This window comes from Hyla sarda, chromosome 5 (assembly GCF_029499605.1).
Source record: "Hyla sarda isolate aHylSar1 chromosome 5, aHylSar1.hap1, whole genome shotgun sequence".
NCBI lineage: Eukaryota > Metazoa > Chordata > Amphibia > Anura > Hylidae > Hyla > Hyla sarda.
The window spans coordinates 46,822,833-46,843,448 of NC_079193.1; the positions used below are offsets into that span (position 1 = coordinate 46,822,833).

At 43.0% G+C, this 20,616-nt stretch overlaps 1 protein-coding gene and 1 pseudogene across 11 annotated transcripts in view; one reads left to right on the top strand and one right to left on the bottom strand.

Moving 5' to 3' along the window:
• CCDC7 (coiled-coil domain containing 7) overlaps window positions 1–20,616 on the top strand; it is an 88,322-nt gene that overhangs the window by 24,930 nt on the left and 42,776 nt on the right. For all 11 annotated transcript variants that reach the window (XR_008843883.1, XM_056519456.1, XM_056519454.1 and 8 more), the window contains 9 exons: window positions 1,071–1,136; window positions 3,718–3,793; window positions 4,531–4,561; window positions 7,136–7,225; window positions 9,313–9,419; window positions 11,109–11,208; window positions 14,119–14,246; window positions 18,579–18,636; window positions 19,356–19,940. Coding sequence is in view for 10 of the 11 variants with exons in the window: in XM_056519456.1 (XP_056375431.1) it covers window positions 1,071–1,136; window positions 3,718–3,793; window positions 4,531–4,561; window positions 7,136–7,225; window positions 9,313–9,419; window positions 11,109–11,208; window positions 14,119–14,246; window positions 18,579–18,636; window positions 19,356–19,940 (1,241 nt within the window). In the remaining variant the exon portion in view is untranslated. The remainder of the gene's footprint in view (window positions 1–1,070; window positions 1,137–3,717; window positions 3,794–4,530; window positions 4,562–7,135; window positions 7,226–9,312; window positions 9,420–11,108; window positions 11,209–14,118; window positions 14,247–18,578; window positions 18,637–19,355; window positions 19,941–20,616) is intronic.
• Window positions 6,215–6,324, bottom strand: LOC130274695 (U2 spliceosomal RNA; annotated as a pseudogene).

Consider the following 20,616-nt stretch of genomic DNA (forward strand, 5'->3'; position numbering starts at 1 on the left):
ATTTCATTGGACTCAACATATTAATTTAGTAATGGTTGTACCAGATTTTCCCACTCACTTACATCCTGTGTAGTCAGTGGTGTACCTAGTAGCTTCTGGGCCCCAGTGCAAAATCTGTAATCTGTAACAGGGCCCCATGTGTGTATAGCAAATTGGCCTATATAGTGATGTTAAAGGGGTATTCCAGGAAAAAAAAACATTTTTAATATCAACTGGCTCCAGCACGTTAAACAGATTTGTAAATGACTTCTATTAAAAAAATCTTAATCCTTCCAATAATTATCAGCTGCTGAAGTTGAGTTCTTTTCTGTCTGGCAATAGTGCTCTCTGCTGATATCTGCCTCAGGAACGGCACTGAGTAGAAGAGGTTTGCTATGGGATGTGCTTCTACTCTGGACAGTTCCCGAGACAGGTGTCATCAGAGAGCACTTAGACAGAAAAGAACAACTCAACTTCAGCAGCTCAAGATTAAGGATTAAGATTTTTTAATAGAAGTAATTTACAAATCTGTAGCCAGTTGATATATATATATATATATATATATATATATATATATATATAAAAAAAAGTTATATATATATATATATATATATATATATATATATATATATATATAAAAAGTTTTTTCTTGGATAACCCCTTTAATGTAAAAATAAACAGCCATGGCTGTTATATAGAGGCATGTAGGATGACAGAGGAAAAAAACAGGTAATCTGAACAAGTACAACATCCATATTTTCCAGCCATTTAGAGGTTAAATTATACAATTTATGGCACACAGCTGCATCTCTCCTTCATAGGGTATAGTAAAAATAGAATATATACTGTATTTATGTCATTTAAAAGATGAAGAAAAAAAAAACTATCAAGACACAAAAAGTCTGCAAAAAACTGACAAAAAATGTTGCATGTATATAGTAAACTGGGTAAATGAAAGATATTAAGGTGTGATCACTCAAGGGCCCATATAACCCTGAAGCCAGCCCTGGGTGTATACAGAGGGATGGCCTCTCTACTCATCACCATATATATGTACAGTCATAAGAGGTCACTACTTATGTTGTTTTTAGATCACAAAGAAGACTCAGAAAGTTTGGTTAAGGCACTTCAGGGACTAATGACTGATACAGATACTCGTAAGTTTTTCTTTGTTTGTATTTTAAGATTTATTTGGCATGTTGAGTGTTGATTGTAAAATTAATCTTTAGTTTTTTTTTGTTTTTTTCTTAGAGTAAAATTAACACCTGGGTAAAATTCACATATAATCAGATTTCCAACCCTTTTACCACTGGGAAACCTCAGAATATTTCCTCCATTACTTCTCCTACACCAAAGAACCATGGTGTAGTAGGATTACGGAAAAGTGTACATAATACTCAGTCAGTACTATGTGCAGGAGATTTTGTCTAAGGCAAAGGAAAGGTTTTTTTTTACACTAAGAACAGTAAGGATGTGGAATCCTCTGCCTGCAGATGTGGTTTTATTAGAGTCTGTACAGATATTTAAACAGCAAATGGATGAATACTTGCAAAAACATAACATTAAGGGATATAGGCCCTGTTTTTTTTAGCATGTTGTGATGCCCGCGCTGTAGCATGTTGCAGAAAATTATTTCCAGTATAATAATCAAATATACCAATTACCACAGAATGGGAAAGGGCTAAAGAAGTTTTTACCTTTTAAAACTACAGCTCCCAGTATGATCTTAAGTATGTGGTAAGGTTATGCTGGGAGTTGTTTTTCCACCCATCATTACTGCAAAACTTACAAATGACTCCAGCTCTGATGGGACAGCCAGGCAGCATACACAAAGATATCAGTGACTACAGGTGACGTCTTCTCTATAGTGAGGAGAATACACAATGATATCAGTGACTACAGGTGACGTCTTCTCTATAGAGTGGAAAATACACACTGATATCATTGACTACAGCTGATGTCTTCTCTATAGTGAGGAGAATACACAATAATATCAGTAATTACAGGTGACGTCTTCTCTATAGTGAGGAGAATACACAATATCATCAGTGACTACAGGTGACGTCTTCTCTATAGTGAGGAGAATACACAATGATATCAGTGATTACAGGTGACGTCTTCCCTATAGTGAGGAGAATACACAATAATATCAGTGACTACAGGTGAAGTCTTCTCTATAGTGAGGAGAATACACAATGATATCAGTGACTACAGGTGACGTCTTCTCTATAGTGAGGAGAATACACAATGATATCAGTGACTACAGGTGACATCTTCTCTATAGTGAGGAGAATACACAATGATATCAGTGACTACAGGTGACGTCTTCTCTATAGTGAGAATACACAATGATATCAGTGATTACAGGTGACGTCTTCTCTATAGTGAGAATACACAGTGATATCAGTGACTACAGGTGACGTCTTCTCTATAGTGAGGAGAATACACAATGATATCAGTGATTACAGGTGACGTCTTCCCTATAGTGAGGAGAATACACATTGATATCAGTGACTACAGGTGACGACTTCTCTATAGTGAGGAGAATACCCAATGAAATCAGTGACTACAGGTGACGTCTTTTTTATAGTGAGGAAATGTATGTGCCCCTCATATAGAATAATAATGACCCATCTTGTGCCCCTACATATAATTATGACCCTTTCTGTTCCCCCCCACAAAATAATAATGCCCCCCTGTGCTGTGCCCCACACATATAATGCCCCCTGTGCTGTGCACCTCATATATAATGCCCCCTGTCCTGCCCCCTCAGGGGGCATTATTTTTGAGGTACACAGCACAGGGGGCATTATATGTGAGGGGCACAGGACATGGGGCATTATAAGTGAGGGGCTAATGTCAGTGGGGCATTATATGTGGGGGGCACATGACAGGCTGATGGCGTCCCCACCTGCAGTGGATGGCGTCCTCTCTGCTCACATGCTGACAGTTCCCGCTCCACCATGCTATAGTACAGGAGGGGCAGCAATCTCGGGGGGGGGGGGGGGTGCAAACAGATATCTTATCCCCTATCCTTTGTATAAGATGTCTGTGGGCAGAGTTCCCCTTTAAGGGTGTGCCTTAGATCTTTGCCACATAATTTTTTCCACCATGTTTTCATATTTTGACAGCAAGTACAGGGCAACCTTAATTAAAGTCAATGAGGTCTGTTGGTCAGTCTTACACCAGATCTGGCACAATGTCATGGTTTCTATGATAAATGGAACCTATGGCACCAGGCTGCACAGAGCCTTATAGAGGTGTTTCCCACCGCAGCCAGATGAGGTCTTGAAAAAATGTGTTTTAAGGTTTGCTACCAAACATTTTTTTTCTACTTCTATATATTATCTATGGCACCAGCTGTTAAGTATAGGTTATATGGAGATCTGTCACAAAAACATCAGAGCATATAAAAAGCAGATAAGGACATAACTACTCCTCATCATCCATCTACCTTACAGCTGAATTTTATCAATCCTTTTTATGTATAATTGTATATAAAATATCGGTTCATTTTTGAGCTATAAATGCAATAGTCTCTAAGGGAGATTGATCAAAATCTGTGCAAAGGAAAGGTTGACCAGTTGCCCAGTTGCCCATAGAAACCAATCAGATCACTTCTTAAATTTTTCAGAAGCCTTTAAAAATAAAACAATCGATTTGATTGTTTGCTATGGGCAACTGGTCAAATTTTCCTCTGCACAGGTTTTGATCTCCCCCTCTAATTCTATACCGTAGGTTCAAAAGAAGTATTGGAAAAGATTATTCTTGATGTTGGTCAACTATTTGATGCCCAAGCCATGGAACTACAGAAGTAAGTAGGCAGAGTTACCCTGCACTAGTTCATTCTGCTATACTTGTGGTTTCCCCCCTGGTGCAGTGTTCCACCCTTTTACAACAATAGCCCAAAAAAACTATAAAATATGATGTTAGCTCAGTGACGATGAAACTAAAATTACTGATTAACAAACAAATTGATCACAATTGATTAAAAACCAACAAAGATCAGAAAATAACCATATGTTTTGGAATTGTCAATATTCAGCATCTATAGTGTTTGATCTTAGATTAAAACACAAACCTACAGGTATAATAGAAATAATAGGTTGTCACCCCGATCACTGTCTGCAGGAGTCATACTAATAACGCTATTATTGCATATACACATTGAGCTGCAGGTCCATGCCATCTTGTTATGGTATGGCCACATGGAGGAGGACCTACATTCTCTATGTCCTTTGTGAACAATGACCTCACATGTCACAACCCATGATCCCATGGTAGGATACCAGATTGCCATGGTCACAACCAAGAAGAAGGCTCCAGGCTAAACCAGTCGTGTGGCCCCTTCTTTCTCAGGATTGGTAGAGGTCCCAGAGGCCGGACCCCCATTGAACATAAAGGGGAGGGGGAGGGGGAATTTATTAAAGGGGTTGTCCTACAATTACAAGTTAATTGTCCCACTAGGCTCAAAGTAATGATTTTCATTGTACTATATTTTTGTTCTGCACAGTATAATTTTTTTGTGTATCATTTTATTTTTTGATCTAGGCTTGGAAAGGACCACAAAGAAACTGAAAATGTAAGACTCAAATGTCATAATATAAGTTCTATGTGTACATTAAAGGGGTACTCCACTGCTAGACATCTTATCCCCTATCCAAGGGATAGGGGAAAAGATGTCTGATTGCGGGGGTCCCGCCGCTGGGACTCCACGCGATCTCCCACAGTACCCGCCGTTCAGAACAAACTCCGGGTTCTGGATGTAGTGGTCGTGATGTCACAGGCACGCCCCCTTATGATGTCACACCACGCCCCCTCCATTCATGCCCCCTCCCATAGACATTAATGAAGGGTGTGTGTCGCGATGTCACGAGAGGGCGTAGGCCATGACATCACGATCATGGTTGCCCGCTCCTCGCGTTTCGAACAAAGTTTTCAGAACGCTGGGGCACCGGAGTACCCCTTTAAGGCTTTTCCTACTGAAGACACCTAAAAGTGCCACCTACATAGATGTCATTTTCTCATTCCATATGTAGATGTTCATAGATATTTGATTTGCCAAATAAATTTGAATTATTATTATTTATTTGTATAGTGTCCTTTGTTGCTGTTACAAAACATGAACTGACAAAGTAAATGGCAGCCTGATGTAGAGGAAGGGAGGGCCCTGCCCGCATGAACTTACAAAATACAAGGGAGGAAGACAGCTGATCATCTGTGAGACGTTAGAGACGCGGACTTTCACAGGGAAATACAGTGGCAGCAGGGTTATTGTTTGGTGTAGCCTGTCCTGAAGAGATGGGTCTTCACGTTTTCTTTGAAGGTCTTGATGGTGGGTGTGAACTGGAGATGTCAGGGTAGCGAGTTCCAGTGCATGGAAGAAGCGTAGGAGAAATCTTAGAAATAGTTGCGTGAAGTTCACAAGGGGAGAGCGCAGGTGGAGGTCTGGAGAAGTTTGTAGGTTACTTTAAACTGAATTATTTTTTTAAGAACCGAGGCAAGTGCTCTCTATCACCCAAAGTGCAAGAAGAAGTGCAAACGTGTCACACTTAAAAAAGTGCACAAAGGATGCGGTCTATCTCTAAGCCCTTCTCCAACAGGAGAGAGGCCCCCCAACAAACCTCCCCTTCACCTCCGGGCCAAAAGGCACCTGCAAGGATCCAGGTTTGATGCCCCTTTTTGCCGAAGCTACTAAGGGGCCACAAATGCCCCTGGCTTCAACCTAGGCGTTAACCAGGGTATCAGCCATGGAGCCGTATACTGATGGCATCTCGACCGAAGCCAAGATGCCCAGGGGTTGCAGGGAGGTGAGGAACCTGATGGCCACACATACCTCCCCTAGACCGCCAGGAGGGACACCCAGAAGGGCCATCGCATCCTGACAAATCCTGTGTACAAACAAACACGTAAAAGTGGCACAGTGACAAACAAAAAATAAATAAGTGGATGAGTGCAGATATACTGCCCGGTAATCCGGCCGGATCTATAAAGATTTCCCTGATCCTAGCCAGAAGGCCGGGATACCAAGGGTGAGTGCCAAAGGTGAAGAGTGTGTGGTGCAGTGCATTCACTCAGTGAGTTATAACACCCATTGAGTTTCGGCACCTCAGGGTCACCACTCCCCAAGGCACAAAAGTACCTCGGCTCTAGACCCTTCCAGCCTCATGGCGAGACCCGGAGGGAACAGGTCACATCAGGGCAGCCGTTGAGCTGGTTACATTGCACCAGCGCCAGAATGTCCCGGTACACCTGCTCCTCCATGTAGCCATCCATTCCTACCAGTGGACTGCCTGATAAGAACAGATACTACACTTGATCCGGGCCAAAAGGCTGAGAAGCAACTTAAAACTGAATTCTTTGTGCAATTGGTAGACAGATAAGGGATTGTTAGAGGGGGAAGTAGATTAGAAGCGAGGGGACAGGTGGATTGTTAGGCATTAGAGTTGAGGAGAGATTGGAAGGGAGCACAAGTGTTTAATAGAAGTCCACAGAGGAGGATGTTGCAGTAGTCCAAGCAGGAGATGATGACGACATGTACCAGAAGTTTAGATGAGTCAACGTTCAGGAATGAGTGGACACTGGGATCCTAGATGGAAGGGAAATTACATCTGGAATAGAGAGGTAGATTTGAGTGTCATCGGCATAGAAGTGAAACTTGAAACAATGGGATTCTATTCCAGGCCAAAGTATAGATGGAGAAGAGTAGGGGCCCTAGGACAGAGCTTTGGGGACTCCAACCGAGAGAGGGTTGAGTGGGGAAGGGGTGTCAGCATGGGAGACGCTGAATCTGTTATATGCAGCTATAGTGTCATTACTGTGTGATTATCCATCATAAACCATCTAAATGCAAGACATTTACTTAGAAAGATAACAAGTTATATTAAAAATTATCATTGCCCAGTCAAATTGACCCGGTGACTCCTAAAGGAGCACTCTAATACCCTATGGGCTGCCTAGTGCAGGATCTGAGGGGATAGCACTTGATATAAGAGTTTATAAAGCACCAAAGTGATGTCATGTGTTCTTTTACTGATTATTTTTCTGTAATTTGTTATTAATTGAGTGTTGTATATACGGTAGATTACGTTCTGTTCATTATCAAGATTTGTACTTATCATGGTCATGTATAAGTAATATTTGTTTATTCTCATAGAAATATATCAAGGTAAAGGCAAACTACCAAGCTCTCCTGCAAGAGAAAAGCATGTTAGAAATGGAACTAAAAAAACGACTTACTTGGCAGGTATGCTTTTAAGCAGTTATAATGCAGTAATAAGTGGTAAGGGTGTGATTGAGAGCAGATTTTATAACCCATGGGGCAGATGGCTTTAACCCCTTGTATTCGTGACGCCAGGGCGTGGTTTAACCTCTGCACCACCCAAAGGTATGCCGCTGGATCCTGGGCTAGGCATGGGGCAAATAATGACTCAGACGCCAAGTTACGGAACAACGGCAGCTTTACTAAGGTAGACAGGTGTAATAGTCTTGACAGCTCAGTTAGGCCCAAGGAGGTGACCAGTAACTTCAGAGACTTGCGGGTTCACTGGGACTTGTAGTGGATTTGGACAATTTGCTGCAGGCCCACGCTGACTTTATGCAGACTGATCTTGACTGACTTGACTAGGACTGACTAGACAGACTTCACCCCATATGTAGCTTACCAGGTTTTAACGTTCACCTGTGGGGTACTGGATTGGTAGAAGCGTGGCTGTGTGGTCAGCCTTGGGTTTGCTCAGGACACCAGACACTTTCTCAGGACTTGACTCTTCCTCAGCATCTTCTAAACTGAATCTATCTAGCTCCACCCCTGTATAAATGGGGGAGACTTTGGAGGGGTCCTATAGGTCACCCACAAGTCATCTGGTCACTGACACCTTCCCTGGTTACAAGACTTAGTAACAACATTTAAAGATGCATAACATTATACATACATTGCCGTAGATAATACAATCGGTCTGGCTTCAAGGAGAATGCTGGCTCCACGTGGCGCAGGATACAAACGGAATGAAAATCAGATCAAATCGAAGTAATTTATTTCCCAAGATGCAACGTGTTTCGCTGCGGGAAAGCAGCTTCATCAGGCATGACAGGGAATGGTTATTTTATAGGAGTGGAAGTTTGTCATGTCGGTACAAGGAAGGGAGAAACGCTTTGCATCTTGGGAAATAACTTACTTCGATTTTATCTGATTTCCATTCCGTTTGTATCCTGCACCACGTGGAGCCGGCGTTCTCCTTGAAGCCAGACCGATTGAATACCTTGCTAGCCAGAGGGCTGTGAATACACTACCCCTTGATGCGCTTACCATTGTTGTGTATGATGCCACACAACCACATCTGGTGAGCTGCTGTCTTATTTCACTTTTATACTGATTATCTCTCTTTTATCACACCAAGAAGCGCTCTCCTTTTTCTCCCCTTTAGACCATTTATACTACTATTGTTAACCATTTATACTACTCAGCTTATGGGGGGGGGGGGGGGGGGGGGGGCTTAGGGGACACTGCAATAGAGTCTGCCAGATAGGACAGCAAGGTTACAGGGGTACAACTCCTGCACTGGGCCACCAGAAATACATCTTGTTTCTTGGGACATATGATCCACTATCGATCTATCTATTTATCTAATAACTATATAATGGCCCTGATTACTAAGAATGTTGTGTAGGTTTCTTTGTGGGTTTTAATTCCCTACAATTTTTTTTCCACCGTTTTTTCTAAGGTTTCCCTACATTGCACTTTTTCCTACATTTTGCTTTTTTTACACATGCTCTGATCTGTAGGGTTTTCCTCAGCCGAAATCCACCACATTTTTAGTGGAAACCTTAGTAAATATGTTGTGTTTTTGTGAAAATGTCAGGGACACGCCCCCTTTTCCCAACGGCCATGCCCCTTTTTCGCGTTTTCTCAGTAAAATGGAGAATTGGTCGGGTTTTTTTCATTTTTGGCGCAATGAAACAGAATTCTGCCGCAATGAGACAGAAATTTGGGCGCAATGAGAGCATTTTGGCACAATGAGACAGAATTTGGCGCACAACCCGACAAAACATGTCAGGTTTACAATAGTATATCAGGGCCAGTATGTCTTCTATTTTATCTATCTATCTCATATCTGTCTATCGGGAAGCTGCTGCATCAGAATCCCGGCCAAATTTTCTGTAGTGTGCACATACCTTTACTTTTGGACACTGGGAAGATTCACTTTTGTACAATTATTTTCTTATTTTTGTACGAATAAATATTTGACATATCAATGTGAACAGATTTTACAGACAAATATTTTTAAATGATCATTTTTTTTGGCAATTATATTTATTTTTGTCATCTTTTAGGCGAACCAGAAGTCTTCCCCTATAGTCAGCACACGTTTGGAAGAACGAATAGAAAAGGATACAGAACCAGTTCCATCTACTGTGACAGCCAGTGACATAAACCATGAGTAAGAGTTTATATCTCATCTAGAATTGTTATCAATCTCTATTGGAAGTAGATGTGACGGCCATCAGCCTTAGTGAAGGCCATCCATCGCTGATCGGCATTGACTTCAAAGGGAGCTGAATTGCTGTAATGTGGCATTAGCACTATACAATGAATGGTGCATGGCTTACGGCCCTGATTAGTGTATGGTGTTGGCCCCCAAACAGCTAATTGTGGGGGTGCTGGGTGTCGGTACCCGTCCAAATAGCAATTAATAGGCCCTCAGTCATTTAAGTCTGAAAAAACCCCTAAAGTAACCAAATATTTTCATTCTGACATTACATAAATCCAGGATAACCATAAAAGTCTTATTATTATTATTATCTATTATTTATTTTTAAAACACTCTTGGTTCCATGGTGCTGTACATATAAATACAATTAAAATACATATTATATCATTAAATCAATGGACATGAACAAAGTAAATCACAGACTGATACAGAAGGAGAAAGAACACTCCCATTGAGGGCTTACAGTCTACAAGGTGAGGCGAGGGATACAGTAGGTAGGGGAAGTGGCCATTTACAGTGCAGTACAGTGGCAGTATGGTTATTGTAGGTTGTGGGCTGTTCTGAAGAAATGGGTTTTTGTGTTGCTTTTGGAGGTTATGATGGTGGCTGAGTAATGGGTTTGTTGGGGTACTGAGTTCCAGAGTATGGGGGAAGCTCTGGAGGAACATTGACGGTTGTGTGAGGAGTGAATAAGAGAAGAGCACAGGCAGAAGTCTTGAGAGGATCGGAGATTATGTGATGGGCGGTATCGGGAGATGTATGGAGGTGACAGGTTGTGGATGGCCTTCTATGTCATTGTTAACAGTGTAAAGCTGGGGACCCCCACGATCTTGGCAGCGGCACCCCAGACATCCGGTGCACGGAGCGAACTTCTGGTGACTGGTGATGCGGGGCGGAGGCTCGTGATGTCACGGTCACGCCCCGCTCAGGATGTCACGGCCATGCCCCCTCAATGCAAGTCTATGGGAGGGGGCGTGATGTCCGTCACGCCCCCTCCCATAGATTTGCATTGAGGGGGCATGGCCATGATGTCACGAGCGGGGTGTGACCGTGACATCACGAGCCTCCGCCCCGCATCACCAGTCACCAGAAGTTTGCTCAATGCACCGGAGCGTGACTTCATGAGCCTCCAGCGCTGAACCCGATGCTCTAAAGGAACGCCGGGTGCAGCATGGAGATCGCTGGGGTCCCCAGCGGCGGGACCCCCGGGATCAGGCAACTTATCCCCTACCTTTTGGATAGGGGATAAGATGTCTAGGGGCAGAGTACCACTTTAATCTAAATTCACTGGGCAATGAGTAGTCCGTGAAGAGACTGGCAGAGGGGAGAGGCAGAGAAGAAACGAGGGGTCATTAGGCAGCAGAGTTAAGGATGGATTGGAGGGGAGAAAAGGTGTTAGGCCACAGATGAAAATGTTACAGTAGTCTGAGCAGAGGATGATGAGGGCATGTACCAGGAGTTTTGTTCAGAAATTCAGGCGGAGGCGGCAGGAAGTGGTAAGGGTTTGCATGTTCGAAAGACAGAGCAGAACTGAAGGTTATTCTGAGGTTTATGGTTTATGAAATCATCGAAATAATCCAGCCTGGTGACTATATTACAAATGGCAATAGTCACTTGTTTGTTTGTCTTTATTTTCAGATCAGAAAGAGATATCATTTTTAGCTGTGGATCAGAAGACCATAAAGAAGCTGAAGAATGTACAAAACTATCTGACAGTCAAGACAAAGCTGAAGTACAGGTAGTCATTAATGCAGCTTTACAACATTGTTGGCTTATCAATACTGTTCATACATATACAACCTCAGAAGTGTAACATGAAGCTCTCTCCTGAACCCCTAAAAATTGGTAATAGATCCACTTATCATGTGCAAAGGGACCTTTTGGGTTCCCCTTAAACCCAATGGCCTGGATATGACTGAAACCTCTCCACCAAAGCTACACCCCTATATCACATTTGTCAGACATTACTCTTTAATTTAGAAAATTAAAACTATCATGCAGATTTTATAATGTATTTACACCAATTTTTGGGCATACCTCCATTGAAAATGATCTTGTTCAGGTCGAAAATCATATCTGTGGACTCTGTCCAACAACAGATTTTTGACAGGTGTCATATAGCTTATAAGGTATCTGTAAACTATATTCTGCTAGGAAAATATGGAAAATTCAATTATTTGACCTCACATACTTTTGTAGTCCTGTTGAGCTGTGTGTCAGGAAATTTTACTTAGGTGTGAATGAATCTAAGGGGTGTTCTTGTCTTTGAATGTATTTAAATGGGAACTCTCATTAAAACTAATTTTTGCTATTGCACTCCTCATGGTAAATATAAAATCTTTCTAATGTACTTTGTTTTAAAAAAACAAATGAAGTTTTCTATGTTTTATTTGTGTTAAAAAAAAGCTGCCACGAGGTGTCTCCCTACTTTTCCAGAGCCCATTTACCCCCATCTCTTGCACAGACTTTGTAGTCCTGCTGGCCTGGCAGAAGTCCAAAATCAGGAAATGCAGTCTGGAGTTCTGAGGGGTGTGTGCAGCCTTAGCCAATTATAGCTCATCTCACCCTGAATTGCTCTGGGCTGTGTGTAGCAGAGTGAGGGAGGAAGTTCTCCCCTGTATGGTTTCAGATGATGTCACGCCTGCTGGGGAACACCCCTTTCCAGTCTGTGAATCTGGCAGAAAACACAGAGCAATATCAAGGTAGAAAACTAGCAAATAATAAAAATAAAGGTGGGGGGTGGTTTATCATGATGGGGGCAGTGAACTGAGAGGATTATAAAATTAAACAAGATCATGACAGGTCCTCTTTAAAGGAAAATGGTCACCTGTTCACCCGCACTAGAACCTGATAACCGGGTTATAGTCTCGGACTGCTATATCTACCTGCAGTCCGGAACCCAGATCCTCCAAAGGTTCCCCTTTTTCCTGCGCTCACTTACGCACTGAGGCAGTCCCGTAGTTCATAAGCACCGGCACATCACCGGTCACATGAGCGCTCGTGCCTACTGATGACGAAGGCTGAAAGCAATATACAGCTGGTGATTTTCATAAGTGCAAGGATGTGGTTGAGAGTTCGGACAAAAGCACAGTTTTATTGCAGTTTCATCCTCTGGGTGCTTTTACTGATAGTTTTCTTGCTGGATCAGGCTTTGCTTTCACAGAGGTCACTTACTCCCACACAGTAGTGAAGAATGAATGCTCCACTTGTGTACGCAATTCGTCACATAAAAATGTACTTGACTGGCACCACTGTTAGTAATGTGGATTATGAGACGTCGTTCTCGCATTACATTATAGTGACTACATTTAATAAAATTTCCAAGGATATTTTACTTAATTTCACACATGCATCTTCAATGTAGCTGTCAGGTGACTTGGTTGCATATCTTTTTTCCCCCAAAAAGATCTTTTTTAAGCAAGGGCTGAACTGTAACATATCACTCACTGTACCACAATGAGAGCTTAAAGCGGTTATCCAGGAAAAAAACCTTTTTTATATATATCAACTGGCTCCAGAAAGTTAAACAGATTTGTAAATTTCTTCTATTAAAAAACTTAATCCTTTCAGTACTTATGAGCTTCTGAAGTTAAGGTTATTCTTTTCTGTCTAAGTGCTCTCTGATGACACGTGTCTCGGGAACTGCCCAGTTTAGAAGAGGTTTGCTATGGGGATTTGCTTCTAAACTGGGCGGTTCCCGAGACACGTGTCATCAGAGAGCACTTAGACAGAAAAGTACAACCTTAACTTCAGAAGCTCATAAGTACTGAAAGGATTAAGATTTTTTAATAGAAGGAATTTACAAATCGGTTTAACTTTCTGGAGCCAGTTGATATGTATAAAAAAAAGTTTTTTCCTGGAATACCCCTTTAAGTGAGATTGCAATATTCTACCTGCAATAGCATTGGGCAGGGTAAGGGTATTTAGTTGTGTTTGTGCAATTTTTGCATAAAAATGCACCACTGTTTCCCAGATATGTTATTATATCTGTTTTATCCTCATAAAACTGTGCCTTAAAGGGGTACTCCGTTGCTCAGCGTTTGGAACAAACTGTTCCAAATGCTGGAGCCGGGAGCTCGTGACATCATAGCACTGCCTCCTCATGACGTCCCGCCCCTCCCCCTCAATGCAAGTCTATGGAAGGGTGCGTGACATCCGTCACGCCCCCTCCCATAGACTTGCATTGAGGGGGCGGGGCATGATGTCATGAGGGGGCATTGCTATGATGTCACAAGCTCCCGGCACTGGCTCCAGCATTTGGAACAGTTTGTTCCGAACGCTGAGCAGTGGAGTACCCCTTTAAGGTTAAAGTATTAGTGTATCTGTGTAGCAGAAGAGTTGCACATGTTGTGTCTTGAAATGAATGAGATCCTAATCGCATGTGCAAGTATCAAAAGTGTCAATCACTATATTGTTATGCAACAGTCATGTGAACTGAACTGTCTTAGGTCTCTTCCTACTAAACTCGATTTCGGGCTGACACATTTTATGGGCATTTATATTGATGATTTCTGAAGGGGTAAAAGGCAACAAGTCCAATTACCATTGCATCTAATATATGATTTGTACTTTAATATTGTTATTGTAATTTATGCTACTACTTCAGGATTCATGATTGTTTTGAAATAGCTTTTTATTATCCATCTAGGAAAAAGCAGCTTCCCCTACAGGTTCTTCTGTATCTACACTTCACAAAAATAGTGAAATACAGGAAGAAAAGGACACAGAATTTTCTGAGATCTCATATACCTATGATCATGATGATCTGGATCAGGGGTAAGTCATTCTATGGGCATGTGGTTTTTTGTGATGCTGTTGATGCTAGGAATGTTGCAAGTAAGGAAAAAATGACAACTGTTCTTAAAAAGGTACTCCAATTTCCAGCATTCGGAGTTCCGAATGCTGGGTGCGGACTTTGGGGGGTCGCCATGCCTCCTCGTGAAGTCATGCCCTGGCCCTCATGATGTCACGTACCGCCCCTTCAATGCAAGTCCGATGTCCCGGTACCGTACCTTGTACCGTACCTTGTGTGCTACGTCCCCAAAGTCAGAGTTCCTATGTACCGGTAGGATCCTCCTGGTTGGATAACCCCTTGTCACCTCTTCCTTCTTAAATTTTATTGTGTTTGATGTATATAAATTGTATATATTTTATTATGTGTATAGTACTTCCAGGACCTTAGGTCATATGATCACTAAGTCTAATGTTAAGTTAAGCTTAAGGACCTTACAGGGCACGTGATGTGGTCACATGATGTACCATAATGCTTTGTGAAAGGACTGACAGCTGGTGGGAACCAATACGCTCTAAGCCTGCCCCTCTCCATATAAGGAGCTGTTAACCAATCATCACTCTCTTGCTCCTGGGCTGCAAAGCAAGCAGCATCTCTTGGGTTCCGGACTAGCAGAGAGAGAGGAGGTCCGTGCAAACCTACAAGACAAAACTAGGCCTGAAGACTACCAATTCAGGAATTTACTAAATGTGAGTCTACCAAATCTAAATCCCGTTAATCCTGCGTGACTGCCAGACCTAAATAATTCCCTTAAATCCAGCGGAACCCAGACTCAGAGCTTATATACTACAAGGTCCCAACCAACTGTGAGGAACTTACAGACTACTCTTCTGTATAGACTGTTTGCTGTTATCAACCTGCATAAAAGCTGCAGTAAAGTTATCTACAGTTTACTAAACCTCCGGTTGTGGACAATCCTTTATTCCACCCTATCAGAAGAACCCGCACCCTGGCGTCACGACAGTTAAGGGTTAATCCAACACCCTTTCATCACTGCACAGCTACACCCCCTACATCCTACACCCCCAAGCTACCACACAAGTCTATGGGAGGAGGAGTGACAGCCATCATGCCCCCTCCCTTAGACTTGCATTGAGGGGGCATGACCGTGACGTCACAAGCCTCCGCCGCGCATCGCCAGTCATCCGCCAGTTCGCTCCGTGCACCGGATGTCTGGGGGGCCGCAGGCGAGAACACGGGGGTCCTCAGCCATAGGACCACTCCAATCAGATATCTTATCCCCTATCCTTTGGGTAGGGGATAAGATGTCTAGGGGCGGAGAACCCCTTTAAAATGTTAACAATTACATAGAAGGCCATCCACAAACCTGTCACCTCCACACATTTCCCGATACCGCTCCTCACATAATCTCCGATCCTCTCAAGACCTCTGCCTGTGCCCCTCTCTCCCCATCCACGAGGGGGTGTGGCGACCCTGAGGCCAGCACCCAGCGTTCAGAACTAAATGTTCCGAATGCAGGGGAGTGGAGTACCCCTTTAATCGAGTGGTTCATTTTAAAAACCTTTGCATAGCGGGGAAGTCTTTCACCACAGCTAGACATAGTTTTTAGGCTTGTTCATGTTTAATAATTGCCCTCCCTCTATGGTGGTCTATGGCTTACACTGGGGGACTTAACGTAGACTTGGTCTACCAGGCTTACATCCATATTATGATGCAACATTGTTCCATATTAGGATAATAAACCCAAAATAATATTGGATAAAGGAGAACTAATGTGTGAATTTAATAACTTGAATATAAGAACAGAATTTCTTTGTCCAGAGCCAGGAGAAGGGATAAAATCAGTATGGATCTTTAAACGGGTACTCTAGTGGAAAACTATTTTTTTCAAATTACTTGGCTCCAGAAATTTAAACAGATTTGTAAATTACTTCTATTTAAAACTTGTGGTCAGGCAGAAAAGAAATTAAAAATGAAAACTTCCTGTGTATTATACAGCAGCTGATAAGTACTGGAAGGATTAAGATTTTTAAATAGAAGTAATTTACAAATCTACAAAATGAATCTAGGAAACGGGGAGGGCACTCAGGAAGCAATATCACCTCCTACGATTTCCAAAATGATCCTCGGCGACCTGTCTCAGTGTCTCCTGCGGGGTGCACATACACGAGCATAAAGCATCAAATACAAAATAAACGAAGAGCACGTGCGTGCACTTACTTATATGTCAACAACAAACATAGGATAGGTGATTTAACCCTTACTCACCCCCATTTGCCAGGGGCGGGTTTTATGTTTAAAGTCCTATACAAGTCTATGGAAAATATATGTTACTGCATAACTTCCAAACAGCTGGAGATATTTCGATAATACTTGGTCACATGTTACTTATATGTCCACTTAAAATATAGGATAGTTTATTTAACCGTTAACTACCCCCATTTGTGAGGGTCGGGGTTTTTGTTTAAAGTCCCATGCAAATCAATGGGAAATGTATGTTCCCACATAACTTCAGTACGGCTGAAGATATTTCAAAACCTGGTACACATATTACTGGTTGGGATATGAGGACGGGATGGGAGGTCGAGATAGGAGGTCGAGATAGGAGGTCAAGATAGGAGGATGGGATGGTCGGGATAGGAGGTCAGGATATGAGGACGGGATATGAGGACGGGATATGAGGACGGGATATGAGGATGGGATAGGAGGACGGGATAGGAGGACGGAATAGGAGGACGGGATAGGAGGACGGGATAGGAGGACGGGATAGGAGGTTGAGATAGGAGGTGGAGATAGGAGGACGGGATAGGAGGTGGAGATAGGAGGACGGGATAGGAGGTGGAGATAGGAGGACGGGATAGGAGGTGGAGATAGGAGGACGGGATAGGAGGTGGAGATAGGAGGACGGGATAGGAGGTTGAGATAGGAGGTCGGGATAGGAGGTCGGCATAGGAGGTGGAGATAGGAGGACGGGATAGGGAGTTGAGATAGGAGGACGGGATAGGAGGACGGGATAGGAGGACGGGATAGGAGGTCGAGATAGGAGGACGGGATATTAGGACGGGATAGTAGGTCGAAATAGGAGGATGGGATAGGAGGATGGGATAGAAGGATGGGATAGGAGGTCAAGATAGGAGGACGGGATAGGAGGACGGGATAGGAGGTCGGGATAGGAGGTTGGGGTATGAGGACGGGATATGGGGTTGGGATATGACAACAATATATGGGGATGGGATTTGAAGTCAAAAGCTTCCTCCTTTATTGATTTTCCTCCCCAACAAGGATGAGGAAGGAAAAACCGGGCAACGCCGGGTACTTCGCTAGTATATATATATATATATATATATATATGTATGGGAAATGTATACAGGTGGTGATGGCTATGCAACATGTCAAAACATGGTCCTACATTGCCCAGTTTTCTACCCAGTTGCTTGATTATTTATCTTAATTTATGCATTTTTTTTCCAAACATGTTTATTATCTCAATAAATTTTAATTATGTGGTGTCCCAGCACCAAAGGCTGTCCTGTGGGCTAAAGATCGTCTCAGGCATCCCTGCTGTCTATATGTTGTGCCACTGCTCCATTGTCTGACCTGTTATAATGTGATCTATAGTTGTGTTATGTTATGAATTTATTTATGCACTGTACCTTAAGGGATTGTGGCAGAGGGACCAGGTGACCCTGATGCTCCAATGGGAGACCCCCAAACCTTGCCCTTATGTAGTGTAGGGAGGAGAGGAGCTGTTCAGTGTGTGTATGAGGAACAGAGTTGAGAGAGGGAGTTTGGTGTGAGACGAGAGTGTGTTCCAGCTAGTGAGCTGAGATACAGAGGTGAAGCATAGGGAGAAGAAATCTACTAAGTTCCACAGCCACACCAAATCTCAGGAATAGACCCCGGCGCTCAGGGGAATTGTCAAAGCCTGGCATTAAGCATAGCTCTTGGGGAAAATCTCTACTTCAGTCAGTCAAGTTATGTCTATCAAGTCAGCATGTGCAGCTAATAATCTTAAAGCTGCATTCAACAGCAACTACAACTCCCAGCAAGGCAACAGGCTCCCCGGGTTCCACTCTGCCCATCCCTCTGCACCAGAGACTGTATTGTTTGAGATCTGCTACCTCCAGCAAAGTAAAGATAGTTATCCCTAACCTTGCATCCGTTTATTCATTACCCTGCACCTGGCCCAGGAGAAGCTATCTAAACCTCGGACCCTGTAAGTTAACAGTGCCCTGGTGTCACAAACTGACAATTATACCTTACACCCCGTGACTACTACATTTAGCTATTCTGCACTTTATCCTGTATTGTCTTTTGATGCTGTTCAATACGTATGTTACATCTATTACTTGCAGGGACATATCTATGTCTACTTCTGCAGAGCCAAGTGATCCTGATGTGGTGGAATCCGAGGTAAGAGAAACAGAGAAACCAAGAAAAATGTGTGCAAAAATCTTCATGTGGATTGACTGCCATCATCCTTGGCATCTACTTACTGTAATGGACACATAGCTACAAACGTTTAAATGTGGTTGTCCCCCAGCACACCCCTAGCAATGATGCTATCTCAGTCTATTCCAGACAAATCCACAAGTATAGAGATGGGACAAGGAAGGTTGAGAACTGGTTTATAAAAATTACACAGTGAAATACAAAGGAGAATGTCACATAGAATTTACAATCTACAATGGTGATATAATAAAAAAAATAAAAAAAACTTTACAAAAGTTTCTACTGTTGCCAGCCACATACCCCACAGCCGGTAGTAAAAGGTGGCTTGTAGATACAGTCGGAAGAATATACAGTTTGGGCAACTACAATACTGGAAGACACTGCTAGTACTGGTTGCCAACATGGATGGCTAAGGCGTATATATGAGTATATATGAAACAAATTATGGGATAAGATTAGGAGGAAGTAGATCCTGTTGTGTGAAATCCAATATTGAACCGACAGGGTACTGGTGGCAGGTGAGTACAATTTTTTTTTTCACCCCATCGTAAACACATACAAATATAACCCCTGACAACTCTGTAACCTTTTAGATGAAGAGGTCATTCACCAACAAATAGCATTAATAAAATGATCCCGTCTCTGTTCTCGGCTCAGTGAGTATATTTTGTGTTATACAGGAAAAGGGGCAGCCAGATGATAAAACTGTGTTGTCTTCACTAAATCAAAAGGAAGTTACAGAGGAAGGTGACAATAAAGTAATAATGAAAAAACAAAAATTTAAGTCTCTAAAGAGCAGAGGAGGAAGGAGGGTCAGCAAAGTCTCTACTAAAGCAAAGGGCGCCGGTCAAGCTGGTAGAAAATCTAGCAGGATCACATCTACATCTACTCCAAGTGGGAAACCAGAGGATGAGTCATTCTCAAAAACCAAAAACCGTCAGGATCCAGAAGTGTTCACCAGTGTTTCTAACCAAAGAAAAACCGGGTCAAAGTTATCTAAAATCCCATCATCCTCAGGGAAAGAAAAGGCTAAGCTTAATGGAAAAGATGCTATAGTGACCACTGAGGCTGTTGTTCAGTCTCATAGGGCAAAGGAGCCAGCAGATCATGAACAGAAGGGAATACGAGGAGGACGAGAGTCAAGGTCTGCAGGCCAGCAGCAAGGTAGACAACAGGGCCTCAGCTCCAAATCAAGACGCCTCTCTGAAATCAAAGATAAAAAGTTAGAAAATGGTAAACATAAGGATCCTACAGGAAAGCGGCAGGTTAGTTCTAAGTTATTGAGTTGCTGTCATTTTTCAACTTTTAGTTCCTTGCTTTTTTCAATATGAATTATTGGAATAAGTCACATTAAAGGGGTATTCCAGGCAAAAACATTTTATCCCCTATCCGCTGCTGAGACCCCCCGCGATCTCCCTGCAGCACCCGCATTCTATGCGGGTGCTGAATCTCCAGTTTCGGAAACCTCCGTGTTTCCGGGACTGGGGACGTGACGTCACGCCACGCCCCCTCCATTGATGTCTATGGGAGGGGGCGTGACGGCCATCACGCCCCCCTCCCATAGACATGAATGGAGGGGGCGTGGCGTGATGTCACGTCCCCAGTTCCACAAACCCGGAGGTTTCCGAAACTGGAGATTTAGCGCCCATAATATATAATTTGATATCCCATAATATCCCATAATTTGAATGGAGGGGGCGTGACGTGATGGCCGCCACGCCCCCTCCCATAGACATGAATGGAGGGGGCGTGGCGTGACGTCACGTCTCCAGTCCCGGAAACTCGGAGGCTTCCGATACTGGAGATTCAGCACCCGCATAGAATGTGGGTGCTGCAGGGAGATCGCGGGGGGTCTCAGCAGTGGACCCCCCGCGATCAGACATCTTATCCCCTATGCTTTGGATAGGGGATAAAATGTTTTTGGCCAGAATACCCCTTTAA